This window comes from Danaus plexippus (genome assembly GCF_018135715.1).
Source record: "Danaus plexippus chromosome 22 unlocalized genomic scaffold, MEX_DaPlex mxdp_33, whole genome shotgun sequence".
NCBI lineage: Eukaryota > Metazoa > Arthropoda > Insecta > Lepidoptera > Nymphalidae > Danaus > Danaus plexippus.
In genome coordinates, this window is record NW_026869856.1 from 1,153,846 (window position 1) to 1,175,354 (window position 21,509).

At 31.5% G+C, this 21,509-nt stretch overlaps 1 protein-coding gene across 10 annotated transcripts in view; it reads right to left on the minus strand.

Annotated features, from left to right (window-relative positions):
- Window positions 1-6,740: 6,740 nt before the first annotated feature.
- The window catches only part of LOC116773631 (uncharacterized protein DDB_G0286105-like), a 36,699-nt gene continuing 21,930 nt past the window's right edge, over window positions 6,741-21,509 (minus strand). For 6 of the 10 annotated variants that reach the window (XM_061528855.1, XM_061528857.1, XM_032666117.2 and 3 more), the window contains exons 2-3: window positions 8,181-8,306; window positions 6,741-7,398 (exon numbers count right to left, since the gene is read on the minus strand). In XM_061528855.1, the coding sequence (XP_061384839.1) occupies window positions 7,160-7,398; window positions 8,181-8,306 (365 nt within the window). In that variant the 3' untranslated portion in view covers window positions 6,741-7,159. Of the gene's footprint in view, window positions 7,399-8,180; window positions 8,307-8,729; window positions 9,058-12,587; window positions 12,942-14,014; window positions 14,160-19,665; window positions 19,810-21,509 lie in introns of those variants that run through there. The other 4 variants (XM_032666123.2, XM_032666120.2, XM_032666118.2 and 1 more) reach the window with 4 other exon arrangements.

Consider the following 21,509-nt stretch of genomic DNA (forward strand, 5'->3'; position numbering starts at 1 on the left):
TAAACTGAATCTTATTATTGATAGAATTGAGATGGTTCAGAAAAGCAGATGTTTTATTTTTATTTAATATTGTAAAGGTGTCATCTACATACCGTTTATAAATTAAAGGTCTTATAGGAGGAGAGCAAAGGGCTCGCACCTCGAAGTCCTCCATGAATATGTCAGCGACAACGGGGGAAACCGGTGAACCCATTGCAACTCCATCTACTTGTATGTAGAATTCATCCTTCCACATGAGGTAGCCAGATGTTAGGCAATGCTTTAATAGCTCTGCATATTCTATAGGCATATTGTTATCCTTTAACTTACCTCTTACAATCTCAATGCAGTCAAGAACAGGTATACTAGTGAATAATGACTGTACATCGAAACTGACCATACTGTCATTGTCGCTCAATTTTAGGTGTTTTAAATCTTTGACAAACTGGTAGGAATCCTTAACAAATGACTTTGTGTGGCCCCGGAGAGGTGATAATATTTTTGAAAGAAATTTTGCCAGTTTATAAGTGGGTGAGTCAATCTGGCTTACTATTGGGCGTAATGGAACATCTTGTTTATGGATTTTAGGTAACCCATACAATTTTGGAGGTTTTGCACACGATGGTACGAGTGATTTGATATCTAGATTGAGTTTTGAACTGTATTTATTTATTAGAAATTTTGTTTCTGTTAAAACTTTAGTTGTCGGGTCTTTGTTAACTTTTTTATAAATAGACTTATCCGAAAGAATTTCGATTATTTTATTATCATAATCACTCGTATCCATTATTACGGTCGCGTTCCCTTTATCTGCACGGAGGACAGTCAGGTCTTCATTGTTGCGAAGTTGTTTGAGTGCAACCGATTCTTGACGAGAGATATTTTGTCGAGGCAATTTGCTCCGGCGCAGAATATACGAAACATCCTGCCGGATTGCTTCAGACTCTTCTCTCGTGACATAATTTTTATGAAGACATTCCTCAACGTTACAGATAATGTCTTCGAACGGTAATTTTGATGGCACTGGTGCAAAATTCAATCCTTTTTTAAGGATCTCAACGGTTTCTTTATCTAAAGTTTGTTTTGACAACTAAAGTTTTAACAGAAACAAAATTTCTAATAAATAAATACAGTTCAAAACTCAATCTAGATATCAAATCACTCGTACCATCGTGTGCAAAACCTCCAAAATTGTATGGGTTACCTAAAATCCATAAACAAGATGTTCCATTACGCCCAATAGTAAGCCAGATTGACTCACCCACTTATAAACTGGCAAAATTTCTTTCAAAAATATTATCACCTCTCCGGGGCCACACAAAGTCATTTGTTAAGGATTCCTACCAGTTTGTCAAAGATTTAAAACACCTAAAATTGAGCGACAATGACAGTATGGTCAGTTTCGATGTACAGTCATTATTCACTAGTATACCTGTTCTTGACTGCATTGAGATTGTAAGAGGTAAGTTAAAGGATAACAATATGCCTATAGAATATGCAGAGCTATTAAAGCATTGCCTAACATCTGGCTACCTCATGTGGAAGGATGAATTCTACATACAAGTAGATGGAGTTGCAATGGGTTCACCGGTTTCCCCCGTTGTCGCTGACATATTCATGGAGGACTTCGAGGTGCGAGCCCTTTGCTCTCCTCCTATAAGACCTTTAATTTATAAACGGTATGTAGATGACACCTTTACAATATTAAATAAAAATAAAACATCTGCTTTTCTGAACCATCTCAATTCTATCAATAATAAGATTCAGTTTACTATAGAATTGGAGGCAAATAATTCTTTAGCTTTCCTTGATATACTTGTTGTTAGGAATCCTGACAATACTTTGGGACATACTGTTTATAGGAAACCCACACATACGGACAGGTACCTCAATGGTTACTCACACCACCACCCAATCCAGTTAGCTACCGTTGGCAAATCTTTGTTACAGAGAGCCCAACATCTTTGTGATGCTGACCACCTAGAGGCCGAGCTGCAGCATGTAAAACATGCTCTCACTATCAACAACCTGCCCGTGCCTCGCCAGCATCGCAAGAAGCACCTGAAGCCACCCACAGTTGAACGACAACCTGCGATACTACCATATGTGAAGGGAGTTACTGACAGAATAGGCAACATCTTGAAGAAGGTTTCCATTAAAACTATTTACAAACCACATAAGAAAGTGAGCCAATTCTTGAGACCAATCAAGAGTAACATTCCTTTGCAACAAGCGGGTGTATACAAACTCGATTGTGACTGTGGCTTGTCATACATTGGACAGACGAAGAGGAGCATCGGTACTAGGGTTAAAGAACACATCTCGGACATCAAAAACAGGCGCGCGTCGAAGTCAGCAGTGTGTGAACACACAATGGACAAACCAGGCCACTACATTCGGTTTGATAAACCTCAAATCCCCGCTCGGGAAGACAAGTATATACCGAGATTAATTCGCGAGGCTATTGAAATTAAAAAACATCCCAATTTCAATAGAGAAGATGGCTGGAATCTTTCAAACACCTGGGACCCCGTTCTTAAAAATATAAAATCCCATGTCCGTAACCACACCGCAGGACCTCAAGACACCGTGAGCGCATTCTGCCGGCATCCAGAGCGGTACGCCAGAAAATTAAGAAATCGATGGCGGTAGATGATAAATAACAAGGACCAACTGACAGACATTCACACCTCGTCTGCCCGTGATCACGGTTGCTGCAAAGTAACCGAAACGTCGGGATTATGTAGTTTTTAAATAATAAAATCCGCGTAGTAAATCCGAACAATACTAGTTTCATTTAAAGGAGCTGTATTGACTAAGGGGTGAGTTGGCGGCGGGCGAGGTGTGGAGTGGTGTAACGTATCGAGGAGGGGAGAGGTGTGGTGAGGAGAGGAGAGATTATTTAAAGAGCCCTTTTGGATGTAATTGTTCATTATTTTGTGAAGATTGGAAATAAACAAGTGATTTACCAAGAAGTCGTACTGTTTCAATTATTTTCTTTAAAGAGTCGGTTGTGTTTTGTAATTAAAGTAATATAATAGTTTGGTAGGAAATATTTTTGGTAGTTAGTAGCAGTACAAACATTTACAGCACCTCTATCATAGTTATTTGGTAGAATAAGCTGTCTAAATGATTTACTAGTATTTAAAGATACTCGGGTATTCGAATCAACGCCCAGGTCATTGAACTAAATTGATTCAAGGGTAAAATATTTAAAATTAAACCAGAAACATCTCTCAGTGTGTCTGTGGCGTACTCTATCTATACATTTATAATTGTTTTTTATTGCAGCGAAATAGCAACAAAAAAACAAGCAGCAAGTGCGAGTTTTGTCCTTGTGTTAAATTTTGAATTAATAAAATAACACGAGTTTTTAAAAATAATAATAATAATAACTTCTAAACCAAAAATGGTAAAATTATTTTTAGAAACACTGCAATTTATTTGTCCGGCTGTATGATGTTGATGTTTTGGCTAATTGTTTTACAGCCATTTAATTTACTAATGAATGTTCTAAGAATTAAATTAGCTATCAAAATAAAAAAAAAATGCAATAATTCTATTACAGATAATATTAATGATGTATAAATAATGTGTACGAGTAATTGTTACAGATTTTTATAACTCGTGACTTTAACTTGCGTTAAGTTAAAAAACATATGAGTCAATATACGATATAAAATTAATGAAATGTTCAAAGAAAACAAGTTTCGTGGGTATCCGAAATGTCATTATTGAGTTTGGATACTTGTAACTAAATATTTAAATACAACAGCAGACGTTCGAAATTCGAATACTTCCAAATATTGAGAATTAAAACTCATTAAATTTCAAAAATTAGTAACAAAACATTTTTTTTGAGGCATATCGATGGAATCAAATACTAGTTTCAAATCTAAATAAAATATATATAACTTTACTAACTAAAATATTAAAAAATAACTCGTGTACTTCATGAATATTTAAAAAAAACTCTCAAATTAATAATGTACGGAGACAACAGTGAAGCACTAATAGACAACACGAATCCAAGGAAATGAAAAGTATAGCGAGATTATAAATTACAGAGTATGAAATTGACACGAAGCCATTCATTTCCTTCACGTATATAATGTGGAAATACTATCCATAAATAATTGCTTTTATATTCTAACAGGAAATGTCTTTAAATCAATGTAAGATAAGCAAACACTTCGTTTATTTGTAGATATAATTAATTATAATGTTCTTATACTAATAACATATATAAATACGAAATATTTAATAATAAAGCTTTATTCTTCCAAACAAGTTGCAATGTAAATATAATAAATAGGTACAGAATAAAAAAGAAATAACAGGTAATGTACTAAAGCATAAAGTATGTGAAAATGTCCCCCTTACATTTATTTTCACGAAAAGAATTACAAGCAATTCGGTCGATCAATAATGTGATTTAAAATGCGACAATTCATACAGATTCTACAACATAATTCTATATAAACAAATATATAATTTAATATTATTTTTATAATGGATACTTTAAAATTTTAAATGAAATTGTAAAAACTTTGTATACAAATAAACACGTAGTTATTTTGTAGTTAGTGCGATTTATTTAAAATACGTCGGTGATATGTATAGCGTGAACTCAATTAACTTTTTAACCTATTAAACCTTATCTGGCCGTTGAATGTGATGTTTTTATTTCAAAACCTTGGTGCGACATACATACAGACCAAACCACAGCGTCGCAAAGAGAAAAACAGTTTGCATTCACGATTATTTATACACTGGTTTGAGCTATTAGCTTTTAAATAAGGAATCAGTTAACATAGAGGTTAGAAAATAGTAATACACTGTTCTCAATAAAATACCAACGAATACCTTATCCATAAAATTAACTATTTCATAACTCCATGGTGTTCAGCCAAAAGATGTCGACTTGTATAAATGATTATTTATTATGGACAAGCTGGTTGGAGGCCAGTCGACTGGCAAGAAAACTCAGGATTACGTGATATCTGGTGACAGAGACCTTGTTCCCGCAGAAGTCCATCATCATGAAAAGCAGCTGATACTATGAACTGTCCATAATTGGATGGAGGTATCCATAGAAGAAAGGAAGTGTAAAAATGTAACAGCTATAACCATGCCTTCTACTTAACTTAAAATCGAATTAAGTCTTAAAAATCAAACATCGACAAGATTTATGTGGGGATTAAATAGATGCAACTTTCAAAAATTGTATCAGTATGAGAAATAAATCTATTTTTAATTATATATATATATGGTATTTTAATATTTATTTATACTCATATATTCACGTCAAGCAATAAAATAAGTCTGCCCTCGACAGTGACTGACGCATAACTTATCCTTTTAATGTGTACGAGGAAATGCACTTTTTGTATGCCTTTAAAGTATACTTCCGTTCGATATGATAACGTGTATTTAATATAAATATTAATATTTATTACACTACTTATGATGTTGGCAGGATCGAAATAGACTGATTTTGTTATTTACATTAAGAAAATCATTGATAGGTACAAAATGTGCCATCACTTTTAGTGTAATATTTTAACATTACTCAACTCGCAATAGTTTGAATTGTATTTGAGTATATTGTATAGTTATTTTGGAATTTGAATATATATATATATATATATATATATATATATAAATATATATAATTCTAGCTATCAAGTTCCAATTCAGCCTCGGCATTTTCAGAGATCATCCCCACGACACGGTCAGAGCTTGGTTCTAGATTGTGCAGCGACGCCCGCGCACGCGTTGTCTTATATATATATAAATATATGTGTATATATAAATATATAAATGTATATGCCGGACACAACAGGTTACATTATGAACGACACAGAATGAAAGTAATTCGATTTTAATAATATAATGAGATCGGAACAGAGATTATTATATATACCGTCACTAATTGATTTGTTATTGAAATTCACATTACATACCAAAATTATCTCACAAGTCTCATATGATGAGATACAATCAGTATGTTATTTATGTAAAATCTCATATACATATAATTCACCTTTAAAGATTTTGACAGGTCTGTCAAAATTAACTCTGCACCAGACTCATTGCAATTGTTCCAGGACGAATACCGGCTGTTTAAATAGTGATTTTTCTCGCTTGTTCTGTTCGAAGATAGTAATATAAACCAATGTAAGCATTAATTCGTTTGAAAAATACAAAAACACACTCAATAAATCCTCTTTAACAAGCATAGTGGCTCCGAAAACGCTTTTGGGCTCCCACAATTTTGATTATCAACTACGTTCAGAGATTTAAAAGTTCTTCATTCACAAGAATTGACGTAGGTTATTTAATGACAAACGAGAAACGCCCCATATGGATTGTGACGACACAAAGTTGTAGTAGGCACAGTGATCGTCTTGGTTCCTTATAAGGACTAACTTTATTGCGGAAATATTGAAAAGTGGAAAAGTCGAAGGAGTATATTTACAATGAGAATGATATCACAAACCAGCACTTCAGTGTTGACTCATGATCATTAATAAGTAATTAAAAGTATTCATTAAAAATTATAATGATAAAAATACTAAAGAATTTATTCCTTATATATATTTATTCTATAGTATGTTTTCAATAAAAATTTTATTTATGTACGCCATAAATAAGTTATAACTCACCTTACCAGTTATAACGAGACCACATCAAAACTTACCAGCACATACCTACACGATGATAGCGAGGTGAAAAGAAATAGAGAAATAAAAGAAACATTACTTATAACTAAATTTTAATATAAATATATTTATATAATATAATTTTGGATATTTAAAAATTATAAATGTTGTTTTTAAAATAAATGTCAGTCTGCGTCCTCTTTAATGAGACTGACGATTATTTTTGAAGTATAGGTACATAAAAACACTGTTCATTTAAAAAAATTGTGTTCATTAAATTACAGAATTTAATTTGATACAGATATTTGATTGATTAAAATTTATATAACGACATCTTCGTTAAGATCTTAGTTATTAAATTTGAAGCCTTTTAATTGTTTCATATATATAATGAAAAAGGCTTCTGATTTATCTAAAACATCTTATACACTTATGCACATAAAACCCGCAATGTACATTTAAATGCAGTACGAACCGGTTTTAACCGGTATAATAAATAATTTAATTCACTAAAATCACGAACTAGCAACAACTGGCACAGATATAACAACTGAAGGCGATCGGTTATTGACATTATTTTCGTTATTTACGTTAATTTCGTTATTTCCATTATCGTTAACGTTATTGTTATTAGCTGTTGTTTCTGTTGTGTTCGAGCTTTGTGCTAAAGCTGTTGTGATTGGTTGTGATATTGGTTGGAAATTTGGATAGTGTATCCCAACCACTTCCTCGTAGCTGGGCGGCGCCATGGCCTCTGTAATGAGAGATGTCAAACGTTAATATTAAAAAATAATAATAATAATATATGTATATATTTATTAAAGTGATCGATTGAGTGAGTTATCCGAAATCTTCGACCTAATTGATAATCTAATCTATAAAAAAAGCACCTAATGAGATTTCTTTGTTCCAAAAAAATTATATGAATACTTATAATTGTGCTAAAGTCCGAGTAATCCGTATGAAGAATATAATATGCGAGTTATTTAACAAAACGTGTTCCTAGTTAATGTGTTTCTTTGTATATGTTATTTAAGTTCCTTCAGCTACGAGTGCCGGATATGACGTGGGATAGGCTTACAGATATAATTTGTTACTCATTTAATTCATTATAAATGACTTCTTCGTGACGTACATAATTATTAGAAATTTTTGTCTGAATTTAGTTCAAACGAAAATATTATCACGATTAAGCTGTTAGATTAAAAGATATACAAAAAAAAAATATTTCTGTTAACCGCGTTTTTCTTTATACAAATATATATTATTTGGGTTCATTGGCGACACATTTAGAACACAAAGAAATTACGATTAAACTATCAAATGTTATTAATTGATCTTGAGAAAAAAAATTATGCGTCATATTCTTAGTCACAAACCGATAAGAGATTTTTTACGATATTTTTTTTTATTTCACAACGCGAGAACAAAATAATTGCTAGTTATTTTTTCTATAAAATCCGTAAAAAATGATATGAAATTTCCTTGATATCGAACGCTATTTTTAATTCGAAATTGCATATGAGTTTTCCTCACCATATTTGGGCGGGGGCGGCAAGTTTGCTGGACTAACATATATAGTAGGTTCTGTTGGAGTTTCCGATGGTCTCTGTCGAGATCCCATATAAGTCCGCCTCTGCTGCGAGTTGCGCGTCTTTTGTCCTGTAAATCAAGAAAATTCTCGTTTGAATTATTGCGGAATACTCTAAGATAAAAGGCTTTTAAATTCATGTTTCGTGGATTGTATTCAATGATTTTGGTATTGTGATAAACATATAAACAATACTTCAGTCTAAGGCTGTTAGAAACGAAGTTGTTTCCGATATGTTGGCAACTAGATACGTGTTGCTATGTAGAATAAAATCAATTGTACAACTGTTTTGTTATCATATAAAATTAATATTCTATTTCATTTACATGTCTATAGAACAAAGATAAATTTTTGAAAACTGACTAGCAAATCACCAGAACTAAGAATATGAAAAAGAAAGGAATTATTTTTGCGAAATTCTATTGGATTACTTCCAAGGAATATAATAAGATGTATTTTAAGATAAGCATATAAATTACCAATGATTTAATTACGTATAATACTTAATTGTAACATTCTACCAGCCACGAGCAATATTATTATAAATATCAAACACAAACACGACACTGTTATATACCACACGAAATAAACTACGGGAGGGTGCCCGTCGTCACTGACGGGCGCATCTGTAGTCGAATCCATTATTATTTAAACCTTTACGTCACTTATATTATAATAACTCAGTCGTTCAAGTCTCTGTTGTATATTCAATTAATAACTCGAAATATAAATTAACACTATAAAAACTGTATATCAAAACTCGAAATTATCGTTAACATGAAAAATATTCAACATTAAAAACTCGAAATATCAATTAACGTTATAATTTTTTTGTATTATAACTCGAAAAATCTGTTATTATAATAAATATAACGCCGTCTGAGTTGTAACAACTAGGAAATGAAGCGGCGGAGTAAAACAATGTATTTATATATATGTTTATAACTTTTATCAATGAGATATACAATCGTTGGATTGCAATAACAGTCCACTGGGTAATGACGTCTGTCGAGCCTCAAATGCTATCCAGGTTATATGTTACGATTGTTATGTTGTTTTCATTTATTCGGTTTTATGATAAAAATAATATATATCATAGCTTGATTATGTTTTCGGATTGAGATTATCGTGATATGTATTACGGTCAATTAATAGAATTAAGGACTGTTCTGGTATATTAAAATATAAAATTAATCGTAGCATCAATACAGTTTCCTTTAAGTTGTAGGTCAATCGACCTACGTCCCACGTCATGGTGTTTAGTCACAGTTAAAGGAAATAAGTGAATAGTTGATAATTCTGATATGAATCTTATTTAAATAGATATTATTTAAGTTTTATGTCATTTTGAATACTGCGGGAACACGTGCTGTGTGCCGCATACACGTGCATCGTCATGTCACTAGTTTTTACACGTGGCGTCACCTGTACTTTAATTGTATAGGAATTATGTTATTATTATGACGAGATATTAATATTTATCTTACATTCATATGCAGCGGTTATGTTAATTGAGTTTATTAAATACACACACATATATATGTTCATGTATGTGTGTGTTTTAAAATCATTATTCAAATTGCGATGCAACTTTTGCAGGACATAAGGTATAAAGCGCGCGAATCTTGACACAAGAAATGAAATTAAAAAAAGAGTATTTTCTAATTTTCTGGTGTTTAAGGTAAACAAAATAATACGGGTTTTATTTACTTCATACCTCCGAATCTATGGGTACCGATTAGCTGTTTTAATATAAATATATAAATATTTATACAACAATACATTTCGTTTAAATGAAAACAAGCGAAAATCTTAGGTATCATTAGATTAAAGCGCTTTAAGAGCAATAACTTTGTTATTTATATTATCTTGTGAGATTAAATAGATTTTAATTTTATCTTTAAACGTACGCTTACTGAGTAACTTAATACTATTCAGAGTTGTGATATGCATTGAGTCATAAAAAGTACCAACATTTAACTTAACTTAATAGTTAAAGTAATATATCAAATTTATTTCTTTTAATGAAGAAAAAATAATGTTTAGCTTAAAGTGCATTGAATGTAATGATATTTAAGATATTAGCGGACGTACATTTAAAACGATCCTTGTTTTTCGGTCACACTACTCGGTATTATTATTAATTTTAGATATTTCCGACGATGATTAAAACATTATAGAAATATTTTTCAATAACAAAACCCAACAAATAATTAAAGAAACATAATATACGTAAATGAAAAATATTCAAACTGTCGATGCGAAGTTTGTAATGAAATCGTACTAAGGTATGCGTCACTGAAACATCGGTGACGTTGTCTCATATAGTCAATTAGTGCGATATGTCATATGTAAAACATTTAAAATGAATATAAATCCTTGTGGATTCCAAATTTTTATTTTACCGATTTTTTGTATTTGACACTTCACTAGAGGTTAGGTCAAATAGCTGTAATAAATCCCTATAATTTTATATTTTTATTTTTAGTTACTTTCTGGCAAACTAGATGGCGTTGTAATTGAAGGAGTGATCCTGAATCACTAGTTATATTTTGTAAGATTGTATTATAAGATTTCGTTTTATTTTTATCTTAATAATTTAGAAAAGATCCGTAGATATATTGGTCCACAATCACGACTATAATTCCTGTGTTTTTTTGGATCAGTAATTTTCTAGTTAATACTATCCGGTATTTTATAAGTAATCAATAATATTTTTATACTTTTTGCTTAAATCTGAGTAAAAAAAAAATGAGAATTATATATAAAAGTTATGGGAGCCAGGGAGTTAAAGGCCCGCCTCTCATGCATGAGGGTGCGGGTTCGAAACCTGGCAAGTAGCAATGTGATCTGTTCCAAGTCATTTGTACTTTCTAAGAGTATATAGACACCACTGACGGACGGTGAAGGAAAACATCGTGAGGAAACCTGGTCTTATAATTTCAAATTATAACATTGAAATTGCCAACCCGTCTTGAGTAAGCGTGGCGATTAATGCTCTAACCTTCTCCATATGAGAGGCCATTTTCAGCAGTGGGCAATAGGTTTATGATGAATATATAAAAAACATTGTCTTAATTATACAAAATTTATCTTAATCTCCAAATCTGAGACGATTATATATTAAACTAAATCAAATGTCACTTAGAATTTCCAAAAACAAACGACAAGCGATCATTAACGTCAAAACTTAATTGTTTTATCTATAAAGTAGTATCGTGTAGACAAATTGTCGCATCCGTATCTATAGAAGATAAATTTTATTAGCGTAATAATTAGAAACAAATAAAGATATTGTTTCTATCAGAAATAACATTATCGTGTATAGAACAAGTCTATAGTGTTATCAAAGGACGTCACTTCTATTATTTAAATGTACTATTGAATGATTTAATTATTTCAATATCGATTTATGTTGGTAACAAGTTTTTTTTTTATTACGAATATATTTATATAAACAAAATTCACCTTTGGGCGACTCTTAAATACATTTTTCAGACATAAAGAGGTCTTATATTAAATGTTAAAAAGTATTTCGAACAAAAAGAACATTATCTAAGCTAAAAAGAAGATATGATAAGGCATTGTATGATAAGAATGTATTGATAGTTTAAGGGATTTTCCCTTTTTGTGTTAAAAAAAAAATTACTGTTTAAAGAAATATATTCGGCTAGTTTTTGCCTTCAACTCCGTCCGCGTGTACATGAGTTGCGCTCAGAGAGAAATATATAGTGTTTTAAAACAACACATGGTGTGCTACGTTGCAAATTTTTCATTTTAAATAACCTAGACACCGACTGCAGCGCCATCTGCTGATTTGCGAACCTAAACTATCTGAAGTTACACCAGAAGCGTACAAAAAAAAACCAATTCAAATCAGTGCAGCCCCTTAGAGTTATACATGTATTCAGAACCAGCCATTAACTACCGTAGAATTAAAAGTATAAAGAAATATAATCTTATTGTTATAACCAACCTTATAACCTTACATACAACATAAAGCTGTATGCGTTCGATCAAGATCTTTTTAATATTTCATAGAAAAAAAAAAACTTAAATTCTGATTCATTTATCATCTGTATCGTGATTCACTTGATCACATGAGTTTTATCGAAATTCGAAATGATATCACGAAAATTTTTGATAATTCTGTTACGAAATATTTTTTAAACAAAAAAGATATTACATCCTTATAAATTAATTATGCAGAAGTAATAAAAGAATTATATATTTTATAAATTAAATAGATATAATTACTTTACTTCACCTATTCAGTTATTTAGACAGTCCCGTACGAATAAGGTCTGCTTGATATATTGAAAAAAAATAATAATAATATTAATATGTCATACTTAATGTGAATAGTCGTAAGCAGAAGTAGACCATGAACCATATAAGTAGTAACGCCAGTAAGACCATCATATACCACATGGTAATATGCGTAGTTCCACTAGTAGGGGGATCCGAGTCATCGTCGCTGAATTCGTTAGCATCAACATATATGGCCGGCATTTTGAACTGTCACTTCAACTTCAAATAACTTTGCGATTGCTTGAAAAACAAACAAAGCAAGCTTGTATGTATTTTTATACACTCTAAAAAAAATTGCTCATGCAATTTATAAGAGTGATTTAATATTATTCGGTTGTAAAACACTTTATCACTTAATTTTTTCGTTTTCCATTTTCATGGGACGATTGTACGTTATGATTGTTTATTTGAACTAATCTCTTTTGAAGTCAGACAATGTTTTTATCTATTGATATACTGACATATCTCATTGGATATTTTATGTATTATTGATACATTTTTATCTATTTTCACTTTTGTCGGGATTAGCTATGTTTTATTACATTGTTTACTATTGGAATTAATTATAAACAAAAATAATTACGCAAAAGTTTTTTTATTTTTATCTTATTATTTATTTTAAATAAATAAAAATAGATATTAACTCAATATTTAAAAAAATTAATGAAAAATCTGCAACAGTTAACAAATACCTGAATATTTAAAATAATTACGTTTGGAATTAAAAATTATAAGATAATAATTTTGCGCCTACTGAAAAATAAAAGCAAAACGCATTGCGTTAACTTTTCCGCAAATAAAATGTAGGATTAATACAAATTTATTATAAAGTAAATGTAATGCATTTTCTTTGACTTTTTATGATCTGTTAAACAGTGAAATAAATAGAAAACTGGATGTTATGAAAAACCTAACTTTTGATTTACGTACGTAGATCTCCTAATATTTAAATATGGAACATAAGTTCTAAATTTATGAAATAGCTCATATGTATTATATAAATAAGAAATACATTAAGCAATTTGAAATTAGAAGTAAATAGAAATTATATTTTAACTGATTTAATTTCAAGCAGAGTATTGTTACTTATTATAGTTAATTTAGAATTCCTTTTGAAACACTTTATATGAGTAATAAGTATGACGTAGTTAATGGGACAGACAAAGTAGGTAACTTGATATATACATATGTGAGCCATAAATCTTCTGTCTGTTACAATAACTGATAATAAAACTAATATTTTCGGATGTACCATGCGTTTTTTATCAGTTTAAACTACATACTTTTGAAAAAGATATTTCTTCTCTTCTTCCAGTGATCACGTTTGCAAAACTATCCGAAACGTCCGGATTATGTAGTTTACAATAACAATTGATATACGTTTTATTTAAATGAATACTCGCAAAATTCTTAGATAGAACTACTGATATATTTGTTTGTGTTAAATTAATTAAAAAAAAATATTTACCTATGGCAGCTATTTTGATGCACAATATTATAAACGACATGACCAACATTGTGGAGAAAATTGAAATATAAACGATAGAACTTGCAGAGCCAATAGCCATTGGCCGCGACTCAGTGTGGTCGGCGATCATTATGACAAGTATATTAAACTTCAGGTTATTCACTTTGATGTCAATAAAGAACACTATTAAAGCCTTAAGCGGATTTCAATAAAAAAATCCACTAAAGATAGTTATGTGAATTATAACTTGTAACACACAAGTTTGTCCAACAAACTTATGGCAAGCTATTTATTATTAAATTTTATATAGAAATGAAAAACGGCACAATATTTCAAAGGAGCGATCTCTAAAGTCACCGGAAAATGTCTTCAGTTGAAAACGATCAATCTCAACTAGAATGCAATGATAAATAATCTGAAACGGAAATACAACACTTATCGCTGTTGCATTAAGATTCTAAATCGTATGTTCTAAAATAAAATGTGATTTCAATATATAGATTGTAACTGACATAGCTTTATCGGATTTACGACCGTGTGTTCATCGAATAAGGTATATATTTATTTATATAAATGAAATACAACTGTCAAATCAAGATTTTGAATAAAATGAATTGCCTATACATTACGTATGATAGTAATTCAGAATGGCTTATTCCTTATTTTCTGTTATGGAGTCACTATAGGTGAAAGAATATTGTTATTTAAGAAATACATTTTCTTAGACGTACCTGCATCTTTTTATTTGATATTTAATATCTAAATATTCTCAAAGGTGTATGCCAGTATCATTATTATTGAGATATTTTTTTTTTTTTATTTATATTTTACTCAAAGCTCTTTAAAGGAAATGTCATGTTGAAAAAGGTTTCAATTGACAGTTCCGTTTTTATTTAATTATTATTGTATACTCTGGGGATATAGAACTCTTTTCGTGAATTTAAAAAAAATTTAAATACTAGACGAAATCTAAAAAAAAAAATCATTTTTTTTTAATTCATTTGGGGTGTTATTGATATCTTTCAAGCTCTTCCACGATTGAATTAACGGTTACACTTAATATTCATACATTATTTCCGTAATTCATCAGCATTGAGTGATCTACTGGACTGTCATTGTGTTCCCGTATTTCGTTAATTAATTAATATCACAAACAAAGACTATTTATATAAAGTATATATATTCATAATAAAGCGTTATTGACAGTGTTATCGCTTAAGAGCGATCTCTTCCAGACAACCTTTGGATAAAATGATAGTGAATAAAGACGTAATAATAATATAGGTTCGCATATTTTTAATATATATATTTATTTATTTATTTGTGTACCAAGAGTTACAAAATTTGTTACAAAAGAAAAGTGACATACAAAGGATAACTTATCTCTTAAAAGAGATCTCTACCAGAAACCCTATTGATAAAGGAAACCGGATGAGAAAGCGTGGAGTAGGTACAATAGAAATAGAGAAGGAAAAAAATAAATAAATAAAGAGATTTATATGTAAGCATACAAAAATATATGTATAATAAAAGGAAATTTAGATATTTTACATACATAATATATACATAAAATACATATATACATAAATATATACAAATAGTATAAATAAATAAACATTACATATCAGATAGTGAAAGTGACAGAAGATGTCTCTTAAGTCGATGTTTAAATGCAGGTGCACTTGGACTCTCTTTGTAGACAGAAGGCTGGAGTGAGTTCCAAAGTTGTGCACCCAGGACAGAGAAGGATTTACGGAAAAATTTTGTATTAAAGGAGGGGATATCAAGAGGATTTTGTGTAACACAAGAGCGATTAGGAAGAATTCTGGGGGAAGGAAATTTAAAACGCTCAAGTAGGTACGGGGGAGAAGAATATTGTACATTAGCGTTAAAACATGCATATTCCGGCGGAAGCGGATGGGGAGCCACTTTCACTTACTGCGGAATTCAGAAATGTAGTCGTAATTACACAAGCAGAAAATAAAAATGATGCATAAATTCTGAAGCCGATCTAATTTATCAAGCAGCTCATCAGTGGCATCTAGATAGCAGACATCACCGTAATCGAGTAAGGAGAGAAGAAGAGATTGTACAAGAATAATTTTTGTTTTAAAAGGAAGGAAGTTTTGCAGACGTTTAAGAGAATGTAGAGTATGGTGAATTCTACGGCTTACTTCGTTCACTAGAGCTGTCCACGTCAAATGACAATCAATTAACAGTCGTAAGTTTTTAACCCGATCTAAAAATGGGATTCTGACCCCGTCGTATACTATACAGGGCAAGATGTCAAAATAAATTTTATTAAACATTTGCCTACTTCCAATTATAATAAATAGCCTGAGACTTGTTTGGGTTCACTAGTAGACCGAAATCAATTGCCCATTCATGTATAGATTTCAACTCCTCGTTAATAGCTACCTTAAGTGTAGATGGTGAGGCATGCCTATAGAGCTGCAAGTTATCAGCATAAAGATGGTAGTGAGAAGTAATAGTTTTAGAAATATTATCTATGAATATAGAAAAGAGTAAAGGAGACAGAACGCCGCCTTGTGGTACCCCGGCATATGTGTCATTCCAATCAGAAGAGCTCTCATCGGATTTCACCATCTGCCGACGACCGACGAGGTAAGATTGAAACCATTTAATAACTGCTGGAGATATCGAGAGCGAGAAGAGGATTCCTAATAAAATATCAAAGTCAACCGAGTTGAATGCATTACTGAAGTCAAGGAGAACTAATATGGTTAGTTCCTTGTTATCCATAGGATATCGCACATCATCTGTTACTTTCAGTAAAGCAGAACTGGTACTATGATGAGGTCGAAAACCGGATTGAAAGGGGCTAAGGAGATTATTGCGGTAGAGGTAGTTAGAAAGTTGTTTATGAATAATAAGTTCAAGAACTTCAGAAAGGATAGGGAGAATAGAGATGGGTCTAAAGTGAGATGGCAAAGTCGGGTTCGGCAGTTTAGGTAACGTTATGATGTAAGCCGACTTCCAAGCTGTAGGAAATGATCCTGATACCAAAGAAAAATTAAAAAATATGAGTTAATACAGGTAAGACAATGCTGAGTATTGGTACAAGCATGTCAACACTGATTTCATCAAAACCTAAAGCTTTGGAAGAAATGGATGAAAGAGAACTCTCGACATCTTCTTCTGTTATCATGGAAAATAAAAAAGAGTTACTATTAGGTGGGGAGGCGGAAGCTAGGTTCATTAAAGAATATTTCTTACGAGATGAAGGCACAGACACCGGAGGATAGGAGAAATGATTATTTAAATCATTTAAGTTTATATTTTGGAAGGATTTACACTTGGAATGATTACCCACACCTAATGAGTTTAGAAAGCTCCACATTTGTGAGCTTTTATTGCAAATAGAGGAGAAGATATAGCGACGCTTTGCATCCCTACACATTCTATTACAGAGGTTGCGCAGCTTCTTGTCGGCAGCATGGTCATCAAGCGACTGATACTTTCTGAATCTACATTCGGCTTTATCCCGTTTGGCCATTAAGGATTTAATTGTTGGAGTAATGCAAGGTGCGGGATAATGCCTAACTCGTATACGTCTCATGGGAGCATGGACGTCATAAAGTTTATAAATTTCAGAATTGAAACAGTTCACTTTATCCTCAATACTCGAGGAATTGTAAAGAGGAGCCCAATGTATACACCATGCGTCAGACTTAAGGGCATCGGTATTTATAGGTTTTTGTGCGGCGTTTACGTCTTATGGTAGATATACTATAAAGATATACTATTAGGAAAATGAGGTCATGGTAAGAAAAAGGCGATGACACTTGGCCATAAGAGCGAGCAATTTCTGGATGCGACACAATTATAAGATCGAGAAGTGAAGATCCAGCATTTGGAGGATAGTGAGTTGCAGACAGGGGTAGGATTGATAGATTAAAAGATGACATTAAGGATTTTAATTTTTGGGCTCTTTGGTCATTTTTGATGAGGCAGGTATATATATATATTTATATATATATAAATATATATGAAACATGTGACTTATTAATATCAAACATATGACTAAGTGAATAGATATCTCACATGACGTCCGTAAATTGAAGATTCATATTTAAAAGCTGTTGATAAAAAGTTTAAAATTTTAATCAATACAAAATACAAAATACAAAAATGCAGCAAATTGATAGTGGCTATTCAAACGCTGTACTCTTTGAGCGCTATATTATTTTTTTATTAAATTGACATTTTATTACTTAGCCTTGAAATATTTCTCCCGTCTATCGGATGTCTCATTACAGACAGTCGCGGAGTGGGGATGAAGTAAAAGGGTCGCGCTAGAGCTGCGAATATGACGTCATCTCATAATCGTCGTATGTATAATCTCACAAATTCGTACATATCCTTTATTTGTTAAATACAAACAGTGTTTCAAGTAATTCATTTATACATCTCCTACAATACTCAGTATGTAATTACGGTTCATACTTTGATGTCTTAGTTGACAGTCTATGCTTACCACAGGGGCACAGTCACACTACATACGGAGCGTTTACAGTTTTTCAGTCATGAATAATCGCATATTACAGTATTAATGTAGTTATTGAATGGGAAATGCAAAACGCTTCGTTTGTAAACTCACTGTAAGCGTTCTTTAATAATTTTCCGTATATATTCAGTAAAACGCCAAGATTTCGAACATAATTTTCACCTTCCTTGGGTTTCCCTAAAACTATATTTTATCATTCATTGCATTATTTCACGTATTTAGAATTTATAAACTTTAAACTGAAATTTCATAATTTAAATTCAATAATGGCAAATCTTAACCATTATCAACAAACTTGACGCAATCATTATTTATAATATCGCTGAATACATCTAGACTGTTCTAGACTATTGGATAAAGAAGTTACCATAGGCACGATACACACGGACCGTTACTTTTTTCTTTCATGAACTTGATACGTTATAGTATTGACGTAGGTCATTGAATGAAGAATAAGAAAGGATTAGTATGTAGTGTGCTGTGTGACGAAACAAATTTGTTCTAAAAATATATATACTCTTAGAAACAAGGTAAGAATTGACTTTTTAAAAAATAACATTCGATACAATTCCACCGCTAATTTATTAAATTTACACAAAAATAAAAACAATTCTAAATGAATAACTTTCAACTATCTTGATTTAAACTAATCGTTAAATGAAATCCGAATATAACACAATTGAAAGATTTAAACACACTTCTAAAATCTACTAACGACTAAACTATAAAAAGAGCCCTGATGTCCTCTGACAACTGCTTATATGTCGTTTGAGTCTCTCCTACCCTCTCATATTCCTACAATATAGTTATGCATATGTTACATAATTTACTAATTATTATTAAAAGCTCGTCCTAATATATATATGTGACATAAAAAAAATGTTGTGTACCCATATTTTTGACAACTTTCTAATCTTTTTCATATATATATTTGTACGAAATAATGAAGCTGAAAGTGTAGATTTTTCATTCATAGACAAGTTTAATGCCAACTGAATTCTTTGTTCGTTTTGAACCGTTTCACGTATAGCTATCCTAGCAAGACAAGCCCTACTTCAAAACGTATATAAAAATTCAAAATTATATTATCATAAGACAAAAGAAATGCAATTTTTTTACTCACTAGCGCGCTGGAAGCCAACAACCAAGACGAAAATAAGCAATATCGTCACCCACAACAGAAACGCTGCGTACATTTTATATTTTCAACTATTATCGATTTGAATTTTATTTTTTTATGTCAAAAAAAACACCCGTGTAACTGATTAAATCGACTTTCTATAATGATATTTTCACGTATCTTATCAAAAATTATCGTAGCAAAAAAATATTTATCGATTAATCAAATAATTTGTCTGATAACATTTAATATGAACGTTCGATTTAATGACGTTAATATCTTATTCAGAAACAATTTACGTATATTGTGTTAAATAAAATCGATAATATATTTTCTCCAACACTAGTTCAATATAAAAGAAATCGTACTGAGGGATCAAACGCAAAATCACAAGTAACTTAGAACTAGGTTACTTAAGACGGACTTTTATGTCGTCCACGTATTACCAATAGTTCTAGCGTATGCCTTCACGACGCGTGACTCACAAGATAGCTGTATAATCAACATAAGTGACATACTAATGGCGCATAGTATCAAAGCAGGTAATGGAGAAACGAGAAACGCTTCGTATCAAGTATAATGCAAACTTGTGCTAGGCGTATTTAAGTTTCATTACAAAAAAAACACTCACCAAAATATTTAACAAGCACTGCATACAGAATCCAAATAATTAACACATTTAGTGCCATAAATATCAACATTGAAGTCAGGCTAGACATTGTCCCGTTTGCCCTGAATAGCTTAGCAAAAATGAGTCGCAAATAGAATTTATCAGATATAAAGTATATAACGCAGCCGTGTTCATGAAATATATCGAATATAAATTAAATTGATAAACAAAGAATGATTATTGTTGACGTATATGTATATATATATATATGTGTGTACATAGATTGTACGATAAAATGTATTAAATTATATATATATTAATATTATTAGTAAACATGTTATACCAATTGTAGTATCAAATATGAACCAAAAGTATTAAGTCTGTAAGTTATCCTTAGTACATGTGATTTTCGTGTAGGTAAATTGAAAAATTTTTTTTTATTAAACATTCGAATCGGTGAAGCCTTGTTGATGAAATCGTTGAACTATCGGTTAGTACGGGATGCAAACGCATATTAAAACGTTAAGTTCTGACATTTATAAAAGTTAGTGATAGTTATTTTGTGGTTTTATAGCTATAAGCATTAAACCTTTATATATCTTTCCTATAACTTGAAAAATATATTACACTCAGCAGGAGCGTACAATTAGTTTGAATCGTCGCAATACATACGAAGCATTTCCCGCTTTTCATTCAATGATTTTCTCATGGAACATGCAAAGATTTAGGAATGCAAAACTGAATACGTACTGTAAGTAGTGTGACAATGCGAACATATGGTAAGCGTACTAGAGACCGAAAATCTTTTTAACAACATTGTGAAATCTGACTGTATACCATGAGTAGACATGTATCCGGCTAGCCGAATATTTAACCGACAGGTATAATAAATAAAATATTATTTTTAAACAAAGAAAATTCGCAATTCAACTAAGAACGAAATCTATTGAAGATTTTATTACTATAAATTTGTAGGTTGCAGAGCTAAGCTGTGGTCAAGTAACTACAGCTCGAGCATGGGCTGGCTCGGCCGGGGAAGTACTATCCTCTCACAGAAGATCGGCGTGAATTAGCCTCTAATGGCTGCGATTCGTCTGATGAGGTAGAGAGCAGTTTGCCTTTCCCTCTTTCCCACCCTTTGTTCTCCCTCTAACATAATCAAGGTCGGCAATGCATCTGCAACATCCCTTATGTTGCAGATGTCCATGGGCGAGCGTGACTGCCTTCCATCAAGTAA